The 26217-nt window shown below is 35.6% G+C and overlaps 1 protein-coding gene across 1 annotated transcript; it reads right to left on the bottom strand.

The window, feature by feature from the left end:
• Positions 1-13422: 13422 nt before the first annotated feature.
• On the bottom strand, positions 13423-15333 carry LOC131844838 (silk gland factor 3). Its single transcript, XM_059193814.1, has one exon. The coding sequence runs from the start codon at positions 15137-15139 to the stop codon at positions 14072-14074; it is 1068 nt and encodes a 355-aa protein (XP_059049797.1). The 5' UTR covers positions 15140-15333; the 3' UTR covers positions 13423-14071.
• Between the last annotated feature and the right edge of the window lie 10884 nt (positions 15334-26217).

The raw sequence follows: 26217 nt of genomic DNA, 5'->3' as shown, positions 1-26217 counted from the left end.
CGATCATCGGGCGTAAAGAAGTGTGCTAAACCGCTAGACCACCGAGGTCATCACAAATATGTACATACACCAAAATAACATTTTTTACAATTTTTGTCTGTCTGTCTATTTGTTTCAGCTTATCTTTGAAATGGCTGGATCGCTTTTGACGGGACTTTTATTGCCAGGTAGCTGATGTAATAAGGAGTAACTTAGGCAACTGTTACTTTAGAAAAATAATGTTAAATTCCACACGGACGAAGTCGCCGGTATAGCTAGTATATACACGTTTGTACTGTTACTTTAGAAAACTAAAGTTAAATTCCACACGGACGAAATCGCGGATGCAGCTAGTATATACATGTTTACATCGCATCTGATATTTTTAAAGATGCAAAATGTTCGTTGCCAAATCGGGGTGTGTCAGTTTGCATATTTGAACCAAACAGTTCTATTTATCAAAGATTAAGTATCGTTTTATTTATTGCCATTTTGTTCTCTTTGAATACTATTAGCGCTGCGTAGCGCATCTCAATTCTACAGTTAGGTACTGCCTTATCTGCCTGTCGTTATGTTTCCTAACAGTTGTCATTTGTTTTGATTCTAGCGTCGAATTCATCGGTCCAGATTGCGTAACACTACTGGCTCTCGCCGACGCCCGTACATTGCCTACGCTTTCGATATAAAAAAGGAATGTCACAGAAACATAGCGATAGTGAGGGACCGCTCGCGGCGCTACCAAAACCGTGGTGCCTATAAATTTAATACAGCACGCCAGTGATAAAGGCCCGCCGCCGCACCTGCCGAGCCCGGCTTTTTTAAAACATATTTTACGGCAAAACGCAGAAAAACTGACGGCTATCTTACCTACATGGCTTGTTTGCGAGCGTTCCTATCTTAATGTTACATTGTAGTCGCTGTCCCGAGCGTTTATAATGCGTGAAAAACCTCTAGTTAGCGGGTAGCGCCAACGGCTGTCGCGAAATTGCGTTTTTATCCCATACTCGGTATATGATATAGCGAGTGACTTCATTATCTCATGGGAAGCTAGCTCGAGAGATACAGGTATCTGCAAATGTATTCAAAACTGCTCCTAAGCAACTAATACACGCTGGTCGCAATGAAAGATATTGGCTCAAAAGATACAAGTATTTGCAAATATATTCAAAACTAAAACTTGTAGTCGTAAGTAACCAATACACGCTGGTTGCAATGAAAGATGTTGGCTCAAAAGATACAAGTATCTGCAAATGTATTCTAAACTGAAACTTGTACTCGTAAGTAACCAATACACGCTGGTGGCAATAAAAGATATTGGCTCAAAAGATACAAGTATCTGCAAAAATATTTAAAACTAAAACTTGTACTCGTAAGTAACCAATACACGCTGGTGGCAATGAAAGATATTGGCTCAAAAGATACAAGTATCTCCAAATATATTCAAAACTGAAACTTGTACTCGTAAGTAACCAATACACGCTGGTTGCAATGAAAGATATTGGCTCAAAAGATACAAGTATCTCCAAATATATTCAAAACTGAAACTTGTACTCGTAAGTAACCAATACACGCTGGTGGCAATAAAAGATATTGGCTCAAAAGATACAAGTATCTGCAAATATATTCAAAACTAAAACTTGTACTCGTAAGTAACCAATACACGCTGGTGGCAATAAAAGATATTGGCTCAAAAGATACAAGTATCTGCAAATATATTCAAAACTAAAACTTGTACTCGTAAGTAACCAATACACGCTAGTTTCAATGAAAGATATTGGTTCAAAAGATACAAGTATCTCCAAATATATTCAAAACTAAAACTTGTACTCGTAAGTAACCAATACACGCTAGTTTCAATGAAAGATATTGGCTCAAAAGATACAAGTATTTGCAAAAATATTTAAAACTAAAACTTGTACTGGTAAGTAACCAATACACGCTGGTGGCAATGAAAGATATTGGCTCAAAAGATACAAGTATCTGCAAAAATATTTAAAACTAAAACTTGTACTCGTAAATAACCAATACACGCTAGTTTCAATGAAAGATATTGGCTCAAAAGTTAGAAGTATCTGCAAATATATTCAAAACTAAAACTTGTACTCGTAAGTAACCAATACACGCTGGTGGCAATAAAAGATATTGGCTCAAAAGATACAAGTATCTGCAAATATATTCAAAACTAAAACTTGTACTCGTAAGTAACCAATACACGCTGGTGGCAATAAAAGATATTGGCTCAAAAGATACAAGTATTTGCAAATATATTCAAAACTAAAACTTGTAGTCGTAAGTAACCAATACACGCTGGTTGCAATGAAAGATATTGTCTCAAAAGATACAAGTATTTGCAAATATATTCAAAACTAAAACTTGTAGTCGTAAGTAACCAATACACGCTGGTTGCAATGAAAGATATTGTCTCAAAAGATACAAGTATTTGCAAATATATTCATAATTAAAATTTGTACTCGTAAATAACCAATACAAGCTGGTTTCAATGAAAGATATTGGCTCAAAAGATACAAGTATTTGCAAATATATTCAAAATCAAAATTTGTACTCGTAAGTAACCAATACAAGCTGGTTTCAATGAAAGATATATTCTCAAAAGATACAAGTATCTGCAAATGACAGATATTGGTTCAAAAGATACAAGTATCTGCAAATGTATTCAAAACTAAATCTTATTGTGTTTTTATATTGGAGCCTAAATAAATTAGTGCTGGTTGGTAGTTTGTATTCACACGTTTCGACTGGTAAAATGTGAACTTACAAGGATTGTTTAAAAGAGCAACATACAAGTTTCTTGCTTATTCTTCTTGTGATGAGACAGCTTTCCGAATAAGCGGTAGATTTAAAAAAATTGTTGACTATTCAAAAGTGATTAAATTAAGTTTATTTGAATAAATGATTTTCTATTCTATTCTAAAACAGAACAAGGAATCACAAGCAACCAATTCACGCTAGTTGCAATAAAAGATGGTGAAGGTGAAGCGAGAAGATATGCGAAAGATGTTTTTATATCTTTTTCTTAATTCAATAAAAATTACTACATTGATATCCAGATCATACAGAAAAAACCTTGCAATGTAGCAAAAATAATCAAACTAAAGAACAATTTGGATAACGAGTTTTCGTTTTGGACAGTAGGAAGACTAATAATACTGATTATCGACATACATTTAGTTAATTTTAAACCTCTCTTCAATTTGGCAACATACATACAGATAAACTAACTTTTGATAGTCTTAAAAGGGCTATTTATACTGTGAGCTTAAATGGATATCTGTTTTATATTCCGTGGTTAGTGAATGAAGTAAACAGAAATATAATCTGTTAATTTTACTGTTAATTGTATTTCAAGATTTGAAGACAAATTGTATTCAAATTGATCTTACGACCACCACCGAGGTCGTCTAGCGGTCTAGGTTTACGACCGATGGTCGCGGGTTCGATTCCTCGCACGGCACAAACATTTGTATTCATGAGTATGATTGTTTGTATCGGTCTGAGTGTTTTCTATGTATAATGTATGTATTTACAAAAAAAATCTATGTATATGATCAGTTGTCTAGTACCCATAACACAAGGTTTAGCTAGCTTAACTTGGGTCTAGAGGGCCCTGTGTGAATTGTCCTGAGATTATTATTGTTTTTTTTTTCAAAAATTCTCATCTCCCCATCTTAAAGAGAGGAGATGGCAACATACCCCCAGCAGAAGCACAGTCTGCCGGGGTTCGGGGCCCCAGGGAGAGATACCGGCGTACAATGCGGGCAGAATCTAACAGTACCGCTTTATTATTATTAAGATTAACACACAGAAACAGTACCGCTCTATTATTATAAAGATTCGACTTAAAAAGATCTATCTGGCTAGTCTCAACTCATTTCTCTATAATAACTAAGTAAATAATGGACACAGGTATCTCAAGTCTAAGTGAAATATTAAGTTAACTACCTAGTTAGACCAAATGAGGTTTTATTGAGAATTTCCCTTTTTTAGCACTGTAATTGTGTTATATTCTATCAGTCAGATGTAACGACTGATGAATGAACTGACTTCGTCCTCATCCCACCCTCCTTCACTAGTCCTATCACCGTATACATTTAGCTCAGACGGCTGCATCTTCATTATCATCACTACATAGTATAAAACAAAGTCACTGTCGCTGTCTGTCCGTATGTATGCTTAAATCTTTAAAACGCAACGGATTTTGAAGCGGTTTTTTTAATAGATAGAGATATTCTAAAGGAAGGTGATATAATATATGTACACCCGAACGAAGCCGGGGCGAGTAGATAGTTACATAGTATAAAACAAAGTCGCTGCAGACGTTATTAGCTTATAAATTTTAAATTACGCAATGGATTTTAATGCAGTTTTCAGTAATAGATAGAGTGATTCAAGAGGAAGGTTTATATGTATAATATATGCGTATTATAGTATAGAACAAGCCGAGAAATTAATAGATTTGTAATCCACCCGTGCGAAGATATGACTAGTCGCTAGAATAGAATAGAATAGAATAGAAAATCATTCATTCAAATAAACATACATTGAAGCACTTTTGAATAGTCATTACATTTTTTAATCTACCGCTCGTTCGGAAAGCTGTCTCATCACAAGAAGAACGAGCAAGAAACTTGCGTGTTGCTCTTTTAAATAATTTATTATTACTTTACATATTTAAGTTTAAGTGTGTGAATACAAACCACCAATTAGCACTAATTCAATTAAATACTCAAATAGAAAAAATATTGAATATATAACCAACTGGTTAAACAATTAATAAGAGGAAATCAGTCGTAGTGATTAGAGCAGACCAGTCCCTACAAGCAGCACCCGTTCACGAGTATGACGGATGAGCCAGCCACCACTGCGCTCGACCATATTTTAGGGAGCCCAATGACCCGGCTAGAACAATTATAAACCATAAAATTTTAATATTTGATATTTTTGATATTTATTTATTCAGTAACAATTTATATTGTGTTTGAAATTATACAATTTTTGCTGCTAAGAAATTCATCAACACTGTAAAATGATTGCTCCAACAGAAAACAACGCGACCTCCTCCTAAAAAGCTTCCAATTATGTATTTTCTTTAAACTATTGGTCAAAGAGTTGTAAATCCTTACTGCTTGGAAACCCTCACCATGCTTCAATACTAAGGGTTGGTTTTATAATGTTAGGGTAATCCATTCTGAGAGTACTTTCCCTTATGTCTCGATTCTCCCTGGTCTCACTACCAACGATACTTTTTACAAAATCTGTTAACAGCACCAATATGTATAAGCATGGTACAGTCAAAATTCTGTATTCGTAAAGAAATCGTAAAGAATAGTGTTCACGTGTGGTACGAAGTTGAATGAAGTGTATATAAGTCAGCTACCTGTAAGCAACCGATTGCGTGGTTCACGGTATATTATTTATCAATTAACTGTTAAATTAACATGATTATCAATAATTTCCGACACCTACCTACTGTAGTAGGTACATGCCGTCACGCATTCTTCAAAACAATATTGTTTTCTTACATTGTATATCGGCGAGTAATTAAATCTCATGAGAAATTCAGAAATACACTTGTATCCTTCATGACATCAATAGATAAATAATATTTAAGAAGTGTAATTATCATCATTACATAGTATAAAACAAAGTCGCTGTCGCTGTCTGTCCGTATGTATGCTGAAATTTTTAAAACTACGCAACGTATCACTTAAAAACAATCACAGTTTTTTCAGAGTGTTGGAAATAAATTTATATAAAGTCTTGAATAGTACAAGCCTTGATAAGATCTCTTCTTAAATCCTTACTAAAATTATAAATGCGAAAGTAACTCTGTCTGTCTGTCTGTCTCGCTTTCACGCCAAAACTACAGAACCGATTTAAATGAAATTTGGAACACAGATAGTCTAGAACCTGAGAAAGGACATAGGCTACTTTTTAATCCGAAAACAGGGTTGCAAGGGGTTGAAATAGGAGATAATTTACACGGACGAAGTCGTAGGCACATCTAGTCTAAAATATTTCTATAATATTCGTGTGTTTGTATTATTTTTTTGTTGCCATATGTATTATTATATACTCGTGTATATTACTCGAGTATTTATTAAATATGAGTTATAGGTGGGCGGTATCGTAGGAACTGTTCTTAATACATGGAGTATGACATGTTGTCCTTGACATTGTTATGTTTGCCATAATTGCTAAACGAGGATAGGTTTTACTTAATAGGTAAATAGGCAGATATTTTTATATTATTTCTATAATTATCTATATCTTATGTAGGGGTGATATCAATTTTATGTATTTTGTTAAATGAAATCTAAATATATACAACTCAAAGGTGACTGACGTAATGATCTATCAACGCACAGCCCAAACTACTGGACGGATCGGGCTGAAATTTGGCATGCAGGTAGATGTAGACGTAGGTATCCGCTAAGAAAGGATTTTGATTAATTGTACCCCTAAGGGAATAAAATTGGGGATGAAAATTTGTATGAAACTTTGTCAATTTTGGACCGATCGGGCTGAGACTTTGCATGCATAAAGCTACTATTTCGTAGGCATCCCCTAAGAAAGGATTTTGATAAATTCCACCCCTAAGGGGATAAATTAACGCGAGCGAGCTCGCGGGCAAAAGCTAGTAGTCATATAAAAGTAGAAAAATGAAATGTTAATTTGACTACAATCAGATATATTCTCACACTAACTGTAGCCGCGGTTTATTTAGTTAATGACATTAATAGCCTATGTGTTATTCTGATATATAAGCTATATTACTATAAAGTTTCATCAAATTCCGTTCAGTAGTTTTTTCGTGAAAGAGTAACAAACATCCATCCATACTCACAAACTTTCGCGATTTTAAAATTGATAAGATATGTACATAAATACATAATATTTTTATAATCATACTAGTTACTCGCCCCGGCTTCGCTCAGGTGTATATTTATATATATATATATATATATATATATAATACATATAAAACCGCTTTCTGGAGCGGTTTTGAGTGATTCAAGAGGAACTAAACTGTGATTGTTTTTAAGTTTCGTTCTTTTTTAATAAGTTCGTTAACAGAGAAACAACATTTGATATTTATTACTATTTGACATTGGATATTGTAATTTAGATGTAATTGGATATGTAAAGCTTTAAATTGGGCTAAAAAAACTTGTATCCAGAGCCGTAAAATATATTAATAAAAAAAAAAGATAAGTATCACAAGATTATCACACGATAAAAATCTGTCAAACTAAATATATAATGAGTAAGAGAAATTATTTTAATTACACACTTGAAAACTATATTATTTTCTCTAATATATAAATACTAGCTTCCCGCCCGGGCTTCGCACGGGTCTACATGTATTATATATATAAATCTTCCTCTTGAATCACTCTATCTATTAAAAAATACAGCTTCAAAATTCGTTGCGTAGTTTTAAAGGTAAAAAGTAGCATACATAGGGACGTAGGGACGGACAGACAGCGACAGCGACTTTGTTTTATACTATGTAATGATACAATACATAAATAAATAGGTACTCTTTGTATCTTTATACATAGATAAACAATAAAAAATTATCAAAATGGAAAAAAAACTATGCTATTTTTTGCATAGTTTTTTTTCGAGCACAGTTTATAAATGTCACATTTATAAAAAAATTAAAACGAATACCGAAATGAGATAATTTATGTCCTTTTTTTAAGCTTCGATAAATGATTTCCTTTACATTTTGCATGTTGAAAGTTTATTTCGTAATAAGACGAAGATGGGTCAAATACCTATATTGTATTAAGCTACCAATACCTTATTTATACGTTTATTAATTAATATTTAAATAAATAAATAACTGAAAGAAGAAGTTAGTAATTCAACAAATATCAATAATCAAGCTCAAACTCTACCAATATAACTTTAAATTATTCTTAAAATGTCTTTTAATTTATGTTCTATCTTTTATGCTTCATAGTGAGTATATTCGTGATTTATAGCAATTTGTTTAATTTATAGGATATCGAAAAAATTAATAGTTTTTTGAATTATTATATTTCGTATGGAAATCTCTGTTCGAAGAACGCTATCAACTCCATTTCACATAATTAAGAAACGGTCAAATATATCATGTAATAAATCATCGATTGTTCTATAACATTCTAGAAAATCCGTGTCATTTCTCGTAGCAATATCTATTTCTATACTAGAAAATGTACTTTCAGCGTGAGTGGTATCGGACGACGTCGGCTGTCTGCGATCAGTTGAAATTTCCTCAAACGCGCGGAGGTGTTTTTTGTCACTTTTTCTGCTGTTGCTCGTGAGTGGTAGTTTCACTGGAGTGAGGCACAACGCTTCATTAGACTGTAGGAATGCCATTTAGTGTATAGCCGAGACGCGGACAGCGGCGGGGGCGGCGAGGGGGCTCGGAGGAGGCGGAGGGGGGCGCGGTGGCGCGGCACGAACAGTTTTTACTAAACACTATTCTTAGTACATACGAGTATATACCGTACACACAATGTAAAGACGTGTATGTACGTGCGAGAGGGGTTTTTTTATTCTCGTTACCTACCGTTGACAAGAGAAAGCTATTAGATAACATAAAGGCAAGAATTTTTATTTCTTTTTAACTTTGATGCGTACTTGTGTCGTTTGAACGTGATATGTAATTTTAGAATGACATTCGAATGTTACTTCTCAATGTTCAATACGCAACCACATCTATTATCGGATAAAAATAATAATCTCAGAACAATTCATACAGCGCCATCTAGACCTAAGTTAAGCTAGCCAACACTTGTGTTATAGATACTAAATAACTGATACATTTTTTTTTCGTAAATACATACATATTATACATAGAAAACACCCAGACCGATACAAACAATCATATTCATGAACACAAATATTTGTGCCGTGCGAGGAATCGAACCCGCGATTATCGGAAGTAAGGCGGTGTACTAAACCGCTAGACCACCGAGGCCGTCAAACAATGTACAACAACTATTTCATAAGAAGTTAAATTCAACTAATGCAAATACTAAAATAAATTATCATATGATAATATCTATATCGAAATGGGTATTAAACGATTCCTTTTCTATAACTAATGTTACAGACACACAAACAAACATAACTTGAACCACCTATTTCACTACTTAATGCATTTACATTATTTTATTTAATTCCACTATAATTACTAACTTGTGGCGGAATTAAACAAAATAATGTAAATCCGTTAAGTAATGAAATGTGGAAGTACATTTCATAAAACATACATTTCACAAAACAACACCTAATTCCATAAAATGTACACCCCTACTTGCTACTACCATTAACACATCATTCAATTTGATTTATTAAATTAATTAGAATGTTTGGCTTCTCAAATTGTGTAGACTATTAAAAAAAATTAATACCTACTTATTTATATTCTAAAAAACATTATAATAGTAAAGAAACTGTAAAAAAAAAAGTTTGAAACAGCACTGGTCTGTAACTACTAAAGTTTGTCATATATAACTAACTACTCGCCCCCGCTTCGCACGGGTGTACATGTATTATATATATAAACCTTCCTCTTGAATCACTCTATCTATAAAAAAAACCGCTTCAAAATCCGTTGGACATATAGATAGATGATGATAAAGTCACAGTGTATTAGAGTACTGTATGTAGTATAAGTAGTTTAATAATATAATTCATCACATTATTTACAGTTTATTCATACTTTATATATTTGATAAAGAGCTCGAAGTTTAATATTTATGTAATTTTCTTAGTAATTAGTATAGTATAAGTAAGGAGCCAACAGAATATCAGCGCTGCAGAGTTATCTGTAGCATTATGCTGAGTTGGCTACCTTTTCACTTTTGCGGCACATAAATTCACCTACATTTCTTTTATTAATTTCATGTTTTTTTTCTGTATCTCATCTATGTTATGTGTCTGTAATTGTGAATAAAGAATTTATCTATCTATCTATCTAATGGAGTTTAGTTACTATTCCAGTAGAACAATTAAATATAAACTAAATAAATTACCAATTAACACTGAAACACTATATATTTTTGTTATCTGTCGGCCTACAACATAGACATGGGAAGTATGTAATTGAAATTTAAAATTCACAATGTTTTCTTTAAATATAAAAAATTCAATACATTTAATGCCCAACATGAGTTTTATTACTTCACTAAAATTCTGTGCAACATACACTCTTCAACATACAGATATATAACAACAGAAATATATATTTAGAATAGTTCATAAATTAGTCAGAAAAAAAAATATATTTATAGTAGCTATCCGCTCGGGTTTCGCACATACACACATATATATAATACATGTAGGTACACCCGTACCTACATGTATTATATATATATAAACCTTCCTCTTGAATCACTCTATTATACATATCTATCACTATATATAATATCTATTAAAAAAAACCGCTTCAAAATCTGTTGCGTAGTTTTAAAAATTTAATCATACATAGGGACAGACAGCGACAGCGACTTTGTTTTATACTAATGATATACATATTTTGATTTGTTACTTGATCTGTGGCAATCAGCAACTTAGTGATTGACTAGAATATAATAAAGCGAATGTAAAACATATAAACCTTCCTCTAGAATCACTCTATCGATTGCTCAAAACTGCATTAATATCCGTTGCATAGTTTAAAAGATCTAAGAGATCTAAGCGGAAGAGACTTTTTGCACTAAGTAATGATAAAATGATATCAAGTTATGATAAGTTATATTATAATAATATTAACAATCGATCTACAAAACTAGTCAGGTTCAATAGCAATGTTGAGTTAAACAAACTCAGTCCCTAACTTACAGATACAACGCGCTATATGTTAGTGTATTTATATTATTTAATTAATTTAAATGATATGTAAAATCATATATTTGACAATGAAAGTGGTTATGTAAATGATAATATATGTTCCTTAATGAGTAAACTAAATATAATATACATATAGTTGACATTTTCATATATTTATCATCAATTTATCATATAGAGGGAAATTCACATAGCGCCATCTAGACACAAGTGCTTGTATTATGGGTACTAGATAACTGATACAAATATATAGTCATAATTTTTTTCCGTAAATACATACATTTAAAATTATAAATATAAAAAAACACACAGACCGGTACAAACAATCATACTCATGAATACAAATGTTTGTGCCGTGCGAGGAATCGAACCCGCGACCATCGGATGTAAAGCGGTGTGCTAAACCACTAGACCACCGAAGTCGTCACAATCACATATATAGGATTTTTATCTTAGTATGTATAAATTTCTATTCTATTCTATTCTACTGCGAGGTATCGAACCTGCGACCATGAAACGACGTACGACAAATAATGTATTTTAGAAATATAAAACACTAATGCAAATACTAAAACAGAGTGCCATATGATACTATATATATCGAAATGTGTATTAAACGATTTCTTTGCTATCCGAATACTAATTGCCGTTTTACAGTTAGGTATAACTAGATAATACTACGCATATAGTTATAATTTTCACATATTTATAATCAATTTATCACATATATAGTAACTACAAGCAATCATAACAAGTTCGCGCCTTGAGTCAATGATAAATAAATAAAAAATATAATATTTTTTAAAAAGGTTTGACCATATGAGAATATATAAAAAAAAAAAATTTAACATCAATATTTACAAAGTAAATATATAGAGCTGGAGATATTAAACATATATATATGTAATATTGCAATGTTAATTTGAAGTTTTGGAAGTATTATAGAAACAAGTAGGTATGTGTATGAAAGATAGAAATACTATATATGTGATTGTGACAACCTCGGTGGTCTAGTGGTTTAGTACACTGCTTTACGTCCGATGGTCGCGGGTTCGATTCCTCACACGGCACAAATATTTGTATTCATGAGTATGATTGTTTGTACCGGTCTGGGTGTTTTCTATGTATAATATGTATGTATTTACGAAAAAAAATTATATCTATGTGTCAGTTGTCTAATACCCATAACACAAGCTTTAGCTAGCTTAACTTGGATCTAGATAGCGCTGTGTAAATTGTCCTGAGATTATTATTAGTATGTGTATTAAAACAATATATATAGATATATGTACAGTTGATTATATAGTTATTACTATTATATTTTAATTATCTCCAATACATATACCTATTGGTAAATAGATAAACATATAAGAGTCAATTATTTATCAGTAAGAATGAAATCAGAGTGTACAAACTCAATTTTATTAGGGTGCTAATAAAACTGAGAAAGGTTAAATGTTGTCCACAGATTATTACAAAAAAAAATTCAAAATACAGATAACAATAGATTCATCAGTATGCTTTTTTTGTCGCACCTGAGTCGCTACTCGGGCTCTAGTCAGACCCTACCTGCGTTTGCCCTCATAAATAAACCAAATATCCACGACTCGAGATCATCCCTTCATTTTATAACCGATTACTACATGCGGTTGCGTTGGGTTACGTTAAAAAATAATACTTTGTAAAATATTTACTCTGGTTTATTTAAATACTTAATTCGACAATACAAAATAGTTTAGCAGCTTAATGACGAGATGACGACCTTTGCTCGGCTCTGTCCACTACTCAACCACTTTTTAACTTAATTTACTATATACACACTATCAATAGGTACACGATAGGTAGCAATGACATTAATATAATTGAAATGTAAGTATATATATATATATACCAATAAGTTCTATTGTCAGTTAAATATACTCTGTGCTCTAACAAATTTATTTAAGTTAAGTAGAGTTTTTATCAATTATAATAACATGAAATCATTTAATGTGTCTGTATAATGTAATCGAGGCAAATTTAACTTTGGGTCATTGTGAATAAAAGTCATTTCCATATTTCAATTTCTATAAAGAACTTTTTTAATATTTATCATCATATATGTCGTAGGTACATTATTTTATATAGAAAAAATACCTATTTTTACAAGTATTAAGTACCAAGGTTGGCCACAAATACATACAAACGAAAAAAAACAACAAAACAAGTAAAAAACAGGAATAAAACCATTTTGGCATCGTGTCTGCATCTTTTTAATAATAAATTTTTAATAAATTATTATGTGTGGGACCCAGGTCTGTGCCGGTGTGGCGTGTGTCGCGAGCGGTCGCGAGCGGTCGCCGGCGGGTGTCCGCCGCCGTCTCTCAACACATACTCACACTCGTCGTTTTGTTAAAGACTTAAAATAAAAATTGCACCTATTGACTCACTCGTATTCCCTTACAAAACGAAGCTTCGACCCGATTCATATTTTTTACTCTCGCCATCATCACTAATCATAAATTTACAGTAATAGCAACAATTTAAATTTAATCCACACCACAATGACTCCCTACTGACAGGTAGGCATGTATGAACATCGTTAATTTATAATATCTATAAATAAATTCGATGAAATAGTCCTTTACAAAAATCAATAGCGCTCTGCACACCTCGCCGGTGCGGCCGGCGCGCGCTCGGCGGCTCTAAGTTTACGAGGCATCGTTAACAGTGGTAACGGTGAGCGGTGGTGACGGTGGTGGCGTCTCTACTGTGACTGTCTGTGTAATGTCGCCGTACTTACCGCAGGACGAGCCGCCGGCCGCGCGGCGAGGGTGCGAGAGCGACGCCGGGCTCTTCCTCCGATTAAGCTCTTATTTACCAATTAGACTATCTAGCTAAACGCTATCAGCGCTCACTGTGAACCGCGGCGTTTCGACAAAGTATAAACGATTACTGGCTTCGATCTTAACATTACGCACATAATTAATCAATGACTTCACTGAAATTATAAAGAACAACTTAAACTTAGCGTCCGGCAGGTCCACGGGACGGGGCCGCCCGCTCGAGTTATGTACAGTCGCGGCGGCCCGTCCCACACTGAGCTGTGCGCCGCGGGCACGTCCGGGCGCGCGGCGCGTATGTACACGTTCACGTACACTCTATGTACAGAGGTATCCCGCGGGCGGGCGCGCTAGTGCGGCTCCGCGTAGTAGGGCCGCGGCGGCGCCCACGGGGCGAACTGTTAGTGCGCGGCCAGCGTGTGCGCGCCCTGCGGCAGCGCGTGCTGCGGGGACAGCCCCGGCGGCGAGTGCGAGTGCTGCAGCGGGGAGCCGTGCACGTCCCCGTGGCCGTAGTGCGCGTGGCCCATGCCCTCCATCATCTCGCCGCCCAGCGTGTTCGGCGGCGTCATGCGCTTCTCCTTCTGCCGCCGGTTGCAGAACCACACGCGGACCACCTCCTTCTCTAGCTGCAGGCTGTCCGCGAGCGACGTGATCTCCTGCGCCGACGGCTTCGGCTGTTTGTGGAAGTGCTGTTCCAGCGCTCCTTTAACCGACACCTCTATCGACGTGCGCTTCTTTCTCTTCCGCCCCTGGGCGGCTATTTTGTCGATGCTCGTCGGACTTCCCGTCGTCGAATCCGCCTCCTCGAGCCACTTTTGGAGTAACGGTTTGAGTTTGCACATGTTTTTGAAGCTGAGCTGCAGCGCCTCGAATCGACAGATCGTCGTTTGTGAGAACACGTTTCCATATAAGGTTCCTAGCGCCAGGCCGACGTCGGCCTGCGTGAAACCAAGTTTGATTCTGCGTTGCTTGAACTGTTTGGCGAAGGCCTCGAGGTCGTCGCTGGTCGGCGTGTCCTCCTCGGGCTGGTCGCGCTCCAGCCCGTGGTGGTGGTGGAGCGGGTGCGGGGAGGGCTGCACGTCTCGCAGCATGTGGTGCTGGTGCATGGGCACCGGGTAGCCGCCGTGCAGCGCGACCGGGGAGCCGGCGCCGTAGTGCGGGCTCACGACGGGCGCGTGCCAGCCGTGCGCGCTGTGCTGCAGGTGGCGGTGCTCGTGCGGCGCGGGCGGCGGCTTCACGTCCGGCTGGTGCGCGTGCGAGTGGTGCTGGTGCATGGCCCAGGGGTCGGCCGGGGGCAGCGAGGCCCACGGGTTGCCGAGCACGGGCGCGCCCGGCGAGGGCGACCCTCCGGCCTGCAGGTGGTGCTGGTACTTCATGTCCGCGGGCTCGGCGCTCCGCGGCGACGCAGCGTGGTACCCGCCGAGGTTCCCGAGGTCCATCTCGGCGGGCATGTACGTGGTCGCCGCCATGGCGCCGTACCTCAAATCCACGGTGGACGGCGTCTTGCCGGCTCGAAGGCTCTCGAGCCTTCAACTGGCGTACTCGTTCGCGAAAATAGCGCGTAGATCGCGCGGCGCTGCGGCAGCGGCGGGGGCCACCTCACATCACCGGGGACGACAGCGAGCGACATGCGCGTGCGTGCGCGACGGCAGCACGGAGCGGACTGTGGGGCGACGCGGCGCTGCGCGCGCCCGCCGCTCGGAGCGGGGAGGTCCCGCCCAGCGCGCCGCCCGCTAATGACGCTGTAATTACTGCGCCGCCCCGCGGCCGCCCGCCCCGCCGCGCGCGCCCCGCGCCCCACACCCGCGCCGCGCCGCCCCGCGCCCCGCCGCGCGCCCCGCACTCGCCGCTACCGCGCGGCACAGCCGCTACAGCCGAGCCGGAGACACCGCGAGCGAGATGCGCCGCCGAGTGCCAGCCGACGGTGTCCGGCGGACGGTGTCCGGCGGACGGTACATACGAGAGACTCGCAAACACGCCCGCACTCATGATACAACAATACCTTGCTATTCCAAACATACATATATTTCAGATTATAATAAATTAAATAATATATAAATAAGGTTTAGACCAAAGTTGTTTGAATATACTTATTTTCATTACATTTTATGTATAATGTAAAAATTGATACAAATATTATATATAGTTATCTTAACAATCATTACTAATTATAAGCAAACAACCAAAAAGCATAATAATAAATATTAAATAGGAAAGAAAATCATTTCAATATAACATTACGTACGTCTCTACAACTCTACCATACATAGCGTTAATTTTTAGCACCTATAGTTTTAAATTAAAGTATACAAAAAACAAACAAATTAATATATATAGTAATGACTTTGACCTGACTTTAAACTAATTTATATTTAATTTACTTCTATTAACTTATTCTACGTGAACAAATATGGAATCAAGCACGTCATATAAGATGTTCTGATTGACGTGAATTTATGTACATCTCAAGTTTGTACATGACAATAAATCATTATACACATACCTTCAGTACATACTATATGTATATATATAGTACTTAAACATAAATTAACTAAGTTGTAACTTATATATAGTAATATTTATGTTTTGATAGAGTCCTTATGGTTAAAATTGTTTTGTAAGTATTATAAATGAATTGTAATGCATATGAAGAAAGTAAAGTTTTAGGTACTTATCTAATCTAATCTATAGTAGATTAATTTAGTTTGAAATATTACTAAAATGCATTATACTGTATTTTATTTATTACGAATTGAGTATATCATTACATAGTATAAAACAAAGTCGCTGTCGCTATCTGTCCCTAAAAATACTTAAATCTTTAAAACTACTCAACGGATTTTGAAACGGTTTTTTTAATAGATAAAGTGATTTAAGAGGAAGGTTTATATATATAATACATGTACACCCGTGCGCAGCCGGGGCGAGTAGCTAGTTATAATTAAAATAGGTGTACATTTGTTTTGTAAATATTTTGAGTCTCTATTCAAGTCCAGTGTTACTTGTATTTAGTTTAAACTAAATAACTCTGTGTTATAAATCTGTACTAATTTATATGCGTTTAATTTATTTATATTTCTAAGCTATAAGTCTATTTTAGTAGACATTATATTGTAATATTTAAATTGTTAAGAAAATCGCTTGTTAAAAATCGATAAAGATTTTAAATAGTGAACACTAATAGTAAGTTGGTAATTATTTTATATTTATTAAAGGAAAACAGTTTCAAGTATAATTCAATTTTATCTCTTTATTATTAACTACTACTCGCCCTGGCTCCGCACGGGTGTACATGTATTATACATATAAACCTTCCTCTTGAATCACTCTATCTATTAAAATAAACCGCTTCAAAATCCGTTGCGTAGTTTTAAACATTTAGGCATACGTAGGGACAGACAGCGACAGCGACTTTGATTTATACTATGTAATAAGGATGCATATAAACTAAGTAGAGTAACGGAACGTGTTAGTGAATTTTGCTTAATGACTATTTATCAGTAAACTCAATAAATAGGTGCTAACTGCGTCGCTATGAAATCTGTATATATATAACTCAAAGGTGACTGACATAGTGATCTATCAACCACAGCCCAAACCACTGGACGGATCGGGCTGAAATTTGGCATGCAGGTAGATGTTATGACGTAGGCATCCGCTAAGAAAGAATTTTGATTAATTCTACCCCCAAAGGGATAAAATAGGGGATGAAATTTTGTATGAAACTTTGTCTATTTTAAACCGATCGGGCTGAGACTTTGCATGCATAAATCTATTATAACATAGGCATCCCCTAAGAAAGGATTTTGATAAATTCCACTCCTAAAGGGATAAATTAACGCGAGCGAAACCACGGGCAAAAGCTAGTATCCATATATATATAGATATATACAATTGTTTGTTTGTTTCTAACAATAATTAATTTAATATATTACTATGATGCAGTATAATAACTTTCGGTCTCCATGAGGGCCACGCGTTCATAAATGTTTATTACATACATAATTGTGTTTGAATGTTATTAATATCGTTTGAATATGATTTTTAATGTATGAGTTTCACTACTTTTACTATCATTCAATTGTAATGTTAATATTTATGCGGCGAGTATGTTTTGTGGCCGCGGCGCCGCATTGCAAATTAAGTCGCTCGTTGAGGACTGCTAGCGCCATCTGTTATCGGATAGTGGAACTAAATTTGATGTTTGTGTTTACATTGGCATTTATGCTTTGCAGATATGATTATAGTGAAATACTTTACGGCTTTAAAGACGTAAAAATTAATAATAATCATCTACCTACATAGTCATATAAAATTAGGTATTATATTATTGAATATTGTGTTTTATATACAGTAATTTACAGAATAAAAATTAATTCTTAATACGCTATGTTATGGTATCAAACTTTTGTAATGATTAATTTTAAATTTTGTGTAAATAAAGGTAAAATATAGATGGCCAAAAACGTTTTATGTACATATATGGTCACATATATTAAAATTTAATAAGATATATTTGTCTAACAATAAGTAGGTACATATTATTTTCATACAATTTTTGTATTTAATAATAAAATAATAAGTACTTAAGTAGAATGAAGATCATATCCTAAGAAAGGTGTTACATATGAATGTGGATGGTTATAAGAGCAGAGGAAGACCGAAAAATATTTACATCTAGGTTAGGAACCAGGAAACTATGAGTAATGTGAATTTAATAATAAAAATTATTGAATATAAATATAGTTTTCTGATTAGATCCTTTCTTATAAGAAAAGGACTCGTATAAAGCAGTACAACAGTGATACTGGTAAATATCTATAGATACCTACATGAAGACTTATGTATATAACTTAGTTAAGTTTTTTTATGTATCTGTAATGTCAAACAAGATAATATTTTATGGAAGGTGTTACATATGAATATGGATGCTTGTAAGGTCAGAGGAAAGCCAAAGAATAGATGGACTGTAGGATATGATATGGTAAGAAAGGGAGTAAATAACGAGATGACTGCGAACAGAGATGAATGGAAGAGAAGAACATATTACGACGACCACAAATAAATGGGATAAGGAAGAAGCAGATGAGTATAATAAGTACTTAAGTAGAAACTACCTCTACAGGCAGGTTAAAGAAAATGAAATGGAAAGATATATAAAATATAATATTATTTTTATCTCCTTCCTAATATGCTTATAAATATATTATTATAGTTATAATATGTTTTTCTAGCATATTAGTGTTATAATTATCAATTATTCATATAGTATTACTTAATTATATATATTGCATATTAATAATAGTCCTAAGTTTCAATCCAACATCAATATAGGTCACAGTTACCTAGATACATCAAAATAATAATTGCATTTAATAATGTCTAGTAAGACAAATCCAATATTGTGTACTAAGCACTGCTGTGTCTAAACTGTGTCACCTCACCTTAAATTTTCCTATTGTCATTTAGTCTATAAAATCAATATTCCTATGTACATATTGTCAGTCGATTATCATCTGTAATATACATCGTCTCTACCAGCAATACGTATCATTCACCCGCAACAATCAACAAAAATTTAAAAGTTATTTCTACTACAGTTATTGCGCCATCTAGCGACGCGTAGCGAAACTACCGAGACCAACCCCTCTCTCATAGGGTTGCTATGAACCTTAGGGCGCCGCGGGAACAGAGGGGTGACGTTCTAACATTTCAAAGTCGGTTGGTAAGGAAGTAATGTTACAAACTAGACAGTAATAAATATTTAGAATAAATATAATAATAATAGAAATGTACCTGTGAACGAAGGACTGTATATATATTGGGATGGTAGATATAATTATGTAAACACGGGTTTTGAGAAGAAATAATATAATGTTATTTATAAAAGTATAAAACTTAGCAGAACAAGATTGACAAGTTTTTTTTTTCAGAGTACTCTAATGCTGTTGGCCGCAGCTGGCCTTTACAGTTCACCGGACGATAGGGGGCGAGTGCAGATGGTACTCCAAACCAAGGAAGGACTTATGGAGCGGCTGAAGGCCAACTCCTGCCTGACCGACACGACTTTAGTCTGAGGGCACCACTAGGGGTTCCATCCTCGGCTCAGGCCGTCGTAATATCGACCCCCGTTTGAATTGGACGGGGGATCGATCGGAGGGGATTGACAAGGACATATATATATCTTATATATAAAATTCTCGTGTCACAATGTTAGTTACCATACTCCTTTCAAACGGCTTCACCGAGTTTTATGAAATTTTTTATGCATATTCAGTAGGTCTGAGAATGGGCTACTACCTATTTTTCATACCCTTAAGTGGTCTTCACTACAATTTTTTTTTGGTACTTAAACACTATTACTACTTAAGTTTATATGGCAAAACAATGTTTGCCGGGTTGTTTTTCTAGTAGTAAATAAAACTAAATGTAGCTAGTTTTTCTATATAATTAACGTGGGTACAGCTAGTAATGTCATTAAAAGTATAAACAACAATTTACAAATATTACGAAATAGAGTCAATGTGAACCAGAACTCAACATAATGCTGAAACTATAGTTTCCAGCGCTAGTTGAGCCCACAAATTACAATTTAAAATATAAGTATTAAACAGAGATTGTATAAATAATGTTATATATACAAATGTCAATTTAATTACATTTTTACTTTATTTAATTACACATTTTTTACAGAAACAGATCGTTACATTTATTACACTTAAGAGTAAAATAAATAACATACTTGTAATTCCCGACGATGGTAAACTTAGAAGAATTTTTATTGATCCAATAAATGTTGGAACTATTGGAAATAAAATAAGAATTAAGATCGCGTAATAAAACTAGTCAACATTCATTCATTCATAATTTAAGAGCTTTGCTCTTGTCTAGTGATGTGTCAACTCGAGTTAACTCGAGTTGTGCATAATTCAAGTTGACTCGAGTTTATATGCATAGATGTATAAAGAGGATGAATACTATCATCTTCTCTTATCTTCTTATCTAATAATCGTTTACAATTACTTGTAATTTGCTGGAGTTTGGTAGGATGGCAGTAGATTATTTAAGTAGTGTGTAAATTTAAAATTGTTATGTTTTTATTTTTTTCCTTGTGTAACTAGTGTTTCCTAGAGATGTGTCAACTCGAGTTACTAACTCGAGTTGCGATGACATAATTAGAGTTAACTCGCGTTGAATTCTGCCAACTCGAGTTGGAAGAATTCAACTGGTAAATAAATGAATCAAGTGAAAGAGCGAGAGCATGATTCTGTCATCGAACTGACAATGACATGAAATGAAATTTTCCAATCATTTCATATCATACAATTGTCTCTCGTCACAAATATTTCAGAATTGATTTGAGATTATCTTTTTTTTTCGCATATTCGTCCGATTACATAATGTAATGATAACATTATCATTAAAATGATTATGCGCTCTATAAGTCCTTCTGAGGTTTTAAAGGCTATTTCTGCCCCCATATAGTGCGGTAAAATAATAAAAAACATTTTATTCCAGGTAACTCGAGTTGCGCCGAAAAAAGTTTTTTATTTTTTTTTTCGAGTCATGTTTCTTACGAGTTAGCACATCTCTATTCTTGTCGGTAGAGCTTCCGCTACCTTCCACGATCTTCTATCAGTCTTTTTAGCTGTAGTTACGACACGACTCCAACTTTTTCTTTAACTTGTTTGATATAGTGAACATATCGATTTCTAATTGGACTGGTCCAATTGGACTGTTAGATAAATTATAGCTGTAAACAGCAGTTTTTTTTCGAACTACTCTATTGCTGTTGGCTGCAATTGGCCTTTACAACTTCACCGGACGATAGGGGGCGAGTGCAGATGGCACTCCAAACCAAGGAAGAACTTGTGGAGCGGCGGAAGGCCAACTCTCGCCTGACGGATACGACTTTAGTCTGAGGGCACCGCTTGTGGTTTGCACCTCGGCCAGGCCGTCGTAATTTCGATCCCTGTTTCAATTGGATGGGGGATCAATCGGAGGGTCTCACCCACTGTCTGTTCGCTTAGATCTTTTAAACTACGCAACGGATTTTTTTAGCAATAGTTAGAGTGACGTAAATGAATCTGCATTCCGAATGAGTGGTAAAATAAAAATATGACTATTCAAAAGTGCTTATCTTGAGTTCATTTGAATAAATATTTTTATTTCTTCACTAGCTACTCGCCCCGGCTTCACACAGGTGTGCTTGTATTATATATATAAACCTTCCTCTTGAATCACTCTATCTATTAAAAAAACGACTTCAAAATGTGTTGCGTGGTTTTAAAGATTAGATTTAAAGATAAATAAATAAAAAATTAAAATTAAAAACCGGTGCGTAGTTTTGAAGATTTAAGCATACATAGGGACGGACAGACAACGAGAGCGACTTGTTTTATACTATGTAATGAAGAGTAAGGTTTATATATATAACACATACACATCCGTGCGATGCCGGAGCTGGTAGTTAGCAATATAAACAATATTAATGATGATGAACTACTTGTACTTCCAGCAATGGTATTTCCGATACGATATTGAAACCTTCAAGAAGAACTTATTCCTTCTTAAAAGGCCGACAACGTACTTGCAATTCCCCTGGTGTTGCGGGTGCTCATGGGCGGCGGTAATCACTTACCATCAGGTGAGCCGCATGATCGTTTGTCCCCTGTTTTATAAAAAAAAAACAAATTATAAACGTTTATAAGTCGATCCATAATTATTATTATTTTCTATAATTTTGTTTATTCTGTTTAATGATATATTTAATGTATTCTATATTTTATTTACACTAAGGGCTCCGCTGAAAATCAGCGCTGCAGCAATATGCTGAGCTTAGTTCTGTTTAGCAAATATTTGTTAATAGTTTATCGATTTTAATTATTGTTTTACTATATTGGAGTGGCGGTGTGTATATATGTTATGTTCATTCATGTATACATACAGCAAAATTAATTTCATGTGGATATGCTAATGTTGACTTTTTTGCTAAATAAATGTATATTATTATTATTTCTAAACTTCAAAAAAAATCTCATCTCCCCTCTTAAGGAGAGGAGATGGCAACTTACCCCCGGCAGAAGCACAGTCGGCTGAGGTTCAGGGCCCCAGGGAGAGAAACCGGCGTACAATGCGGACAGAATCTAAGAGCACCGCTTTCTGCATCTTTCCCGGGAGTGAGCCGCCTCGGAATCCCAACCGTCTGAGATGTTGCTCCAGACTGGTTGGGATAAGACCGTTCACCGACATAACGATTGGAATGATTTCGGTGGACATCACCCCCCACATTTCGGTCACCTCGTGAGCCAGGTCGAGATATTTTCTCTTTTTCTTAGTTTCGGCTTTCACGAGGTTCTCGTCATGCGGTATGGTGATGTCCACCAAAAACACCCTCGAGAGTGATCCATCACCACGATATCAGGTTTGTTCGCAAGAACGGTCCTGTCCGTGATGATGGATCGGTCCCAGTAGATGATGATGGATCGGTCCCAGTAGATTTTTTTTTCTCAGCTTTTGCTGGTTTTATTCACATTATTATTATTATTATGGTTTGCTTTCTCAGCCTTTTTGCTGAGTTTTTACGCTTTGTGGCGTATACCACACTTTCGGACTAAAACCAAGTAAGTGCAGTGTGTGTGTGTCTGTGTGCGTGTGAGTACGTATGTGTGTATATATTGTGAACCTTTTAATTTACGTGATAGGTGTTTTTTGATTTACATCTATTTCCAGAAATTTTCGTACAGTTCTACAGGTATTCAAAATGGCGGCCTTATGAAGGGTGGTGTAGAGTGATTTTTCTAAATTTAATTGTTTGAGACTATGATGTAGGTGATTAGGTATGATACCTGTGGATGAGAGAACTATCGGTATTATATAATCTCCTTCCTGTTTCCAGATTCTTATTATTTCTTCCTTTAGGTCTGCATATTTTTTTTCAACTATTGTTTTGTGGAGTTTGTGTGAATTAGGAACTGCAATGTCTATCAAGTAAGTTTTATTATGATTATTATTTATAAGAAGATTCCAATGGGCAGGTAGGTAGTAATTTGTCGTTGCTTAAGATTTTATTAGTCCAGTTGTTTACTATTCCAGACATGACTCATTTTATTGGACACTAATTTGATTTCGCTTTGTTTTCTCAGTTCACCTTTATCTTGTTACGTAGTTACGTTGTACAGACAGGCATCCTTTGCTTAAATAAATTAATCGCTATAATATTAATTATATCTGTCTTCTATTATATATACATATAAATAAAATTGGAGTGTCTGTTTGTAATATTGAAATAACCGTTTTTTACTACATGCATATGAATATAAATACAGTACATACACCAAAAAAACATTTTTTATAATTTTTGTCTGTCTATCTGTCTGTTTACTCCGGTTAATCTCTGTAATGGCTGGACCGATTTTGACGGGACCTTTTATACTATGTAATGATTTAATCAAGCTTAAAATTACATAACGATATTTCCATACAAACTTCCATTTTCCCTTTCAACCCTTTTTTTGCATTTAAAAGTAGCCTATGTCCTTTCTCAGGATTTACACTATCTATGTACCAAATTTTATTTAAATCGGTTCAGTAGTTTTTGCGTAAAAGCGAGACAGACAAACAGACAGAGTTACTTTCGCGTTTGTATTATTAGTAAGGATTCAAAGAATATTTTCACCATGGTCGGTGTTACCGTGGGGTGTACTTAAAAAAAATAACATGACACCGTAGCGTTGTCGAGGTTGTGCAACATATTTTCAATTTGCAGGTGCGCCGGCGCATGACCAATCGATCTGCGCCGCGACGATCGCACACGAGGTTCGATTCCTATCTCTGCCTACCCACTTGCCTTCACTATATGCCAATAACACTCAAATTTAAGGAAAATACATTTAAGAGCAGACGAACCGATATCTCGCAACATCTGCGTTGACTATCGAGTTTTAAATATAACTAGTGATTTAAAATTAAACCACAACTAATTTACATATTTATCTATACATATACATAAAATTGGAGTGTCTGTTTGTAATTTTTTTTTATTTATTTATTTGAGCGACCAGCAAGACATCCACTATGAGGTTACAATTATTATCACTTGCAAAAAGTTCAATTATATAGTGTTGACTTAATTAGTGTAGTATGGTATAGTACTTATTATAGTACTTACTTATTAGTGTAGTATGGTTTAGTTCTTCGTTTCCTACTTTATCTTTCTAGTTAATTCTTTCCATTCTTTTCCATTTCAAAAGCTTCCAATTTGCCCCTTTCTTTTTGATTTAAAGTCCACTATAAGTGTGCGAAATTTCATACACAATTATCATAAAAAGGGACACAAAGTTTTTATTACATATTTTAATATAAATTATATATTAGATATTTTAAAAAATAACAGACCGGTCAATTGTGTTTTACTCGCATTGAAACGTTAAAACAACGGCAGCGAATACCCCTATGGTCGGTTGGTCAATAAGTCGGGCATTCAGTTGGCGTGGGTCCCGCGAGCCGGGCCGGGCCGGACGCTAGTCAGCCGGTGTCGGTAGCCCGCAGCGCCGCCACTTAATACCACCGTAATAATACCTATGCGACGCCCAAATATCGTAAAATTAATCGCCATGCGATGCGCGTGCGCAGACATCCACAACTAAAGTGATGTAAGTCAAGTTTATTAAAAAAATATTTTTTAAGATACGTGGGTAATAACACCAGTCCACCGGTGGAAGGTATGATGATGATCAGCTCTTTTATTGAATCCTTTATGAGGAATTCACCAGACATTAACGATGGTTTCGATGGGCATCGCATAAAATTCACCAGATATTGTTTCATTGCTGAATCCAGAAGTCTGATTTACTCGTAACTGTCCTTCCTCTATGGAATTGTCAACATAAGTTATATTACAGAGAACTAGGCATAACAACTTAGTAGTAATGCTTTGCTCCACCTACCATGCCCGCCCTGATGTCCTGAGATCCATTAGTATGCTACAGGCAATATTTACCACTTACATCATTATTTATATTCATCATTATCATCTGCTTCTTTCTCACCATTTATTTGTGGTCGTCGTAATATGTTTTTCTCTTCCATTCATCCCTGTTCGCAGTCATCTCGTTATTTACTCTCTTTCTTACCATATCTTCTTTCACACAGTTCATCTCTTCTTCGGCCGTCCTCTGATCTTATAAGCATCCATATTCATATGGAACACCTTCCTTAAAATATTATCTTGTTTGACATTACAGATACATAAAAAATCTTAACTGAGTAATATACATAAGTCTTCATGTAGGTATCTATAGATATTTACCAGTATCACCATTGTACTGCTTTATACGAGTCCTTTTCTTACAAGAAAGGATCTAATCAGAAAACTACATTTATATTCAATAATAACAATTTTTTTTATTAAATTCCCATTACTCATAGTTTCCTAGATCCTAAACTACATGTAAATCTATATATAGGATTTTATTTCCATATTTCTTCTTTTATACATATCATACTGTTTCTCCTTCCTTCTCTTTTACAACATGCTGGAGAAGAA

This window comes from Achroia grisella, unplaced genomic scaffold (genome assembly GCF_030625045.1).
Source record: "Achroia grisella isolate CSIRO2021 unplaced genomic scaffold, CSIRO_AGI_Agris_v1 utg4142, whole genome shotgun sequence".
Lineage (NCBI taxonomy): Eukaryota > Metazoa > Arthropoda > Insecta > Lepidoptera > Pyralidae > Achroia > Achroia grisella.
This window is presented reverse-complemented; position numbering and strand designations above follow the sequence as displayed.

Coding starts and splice junctions, on each gene's coding strand:
- LOC131844838 (XM_059193814.1), bottom strand. CDS start 15,139: ATGGCGGCGACCACGTACATGCCCGCCGAGATGGACCTCGGGAACCTC.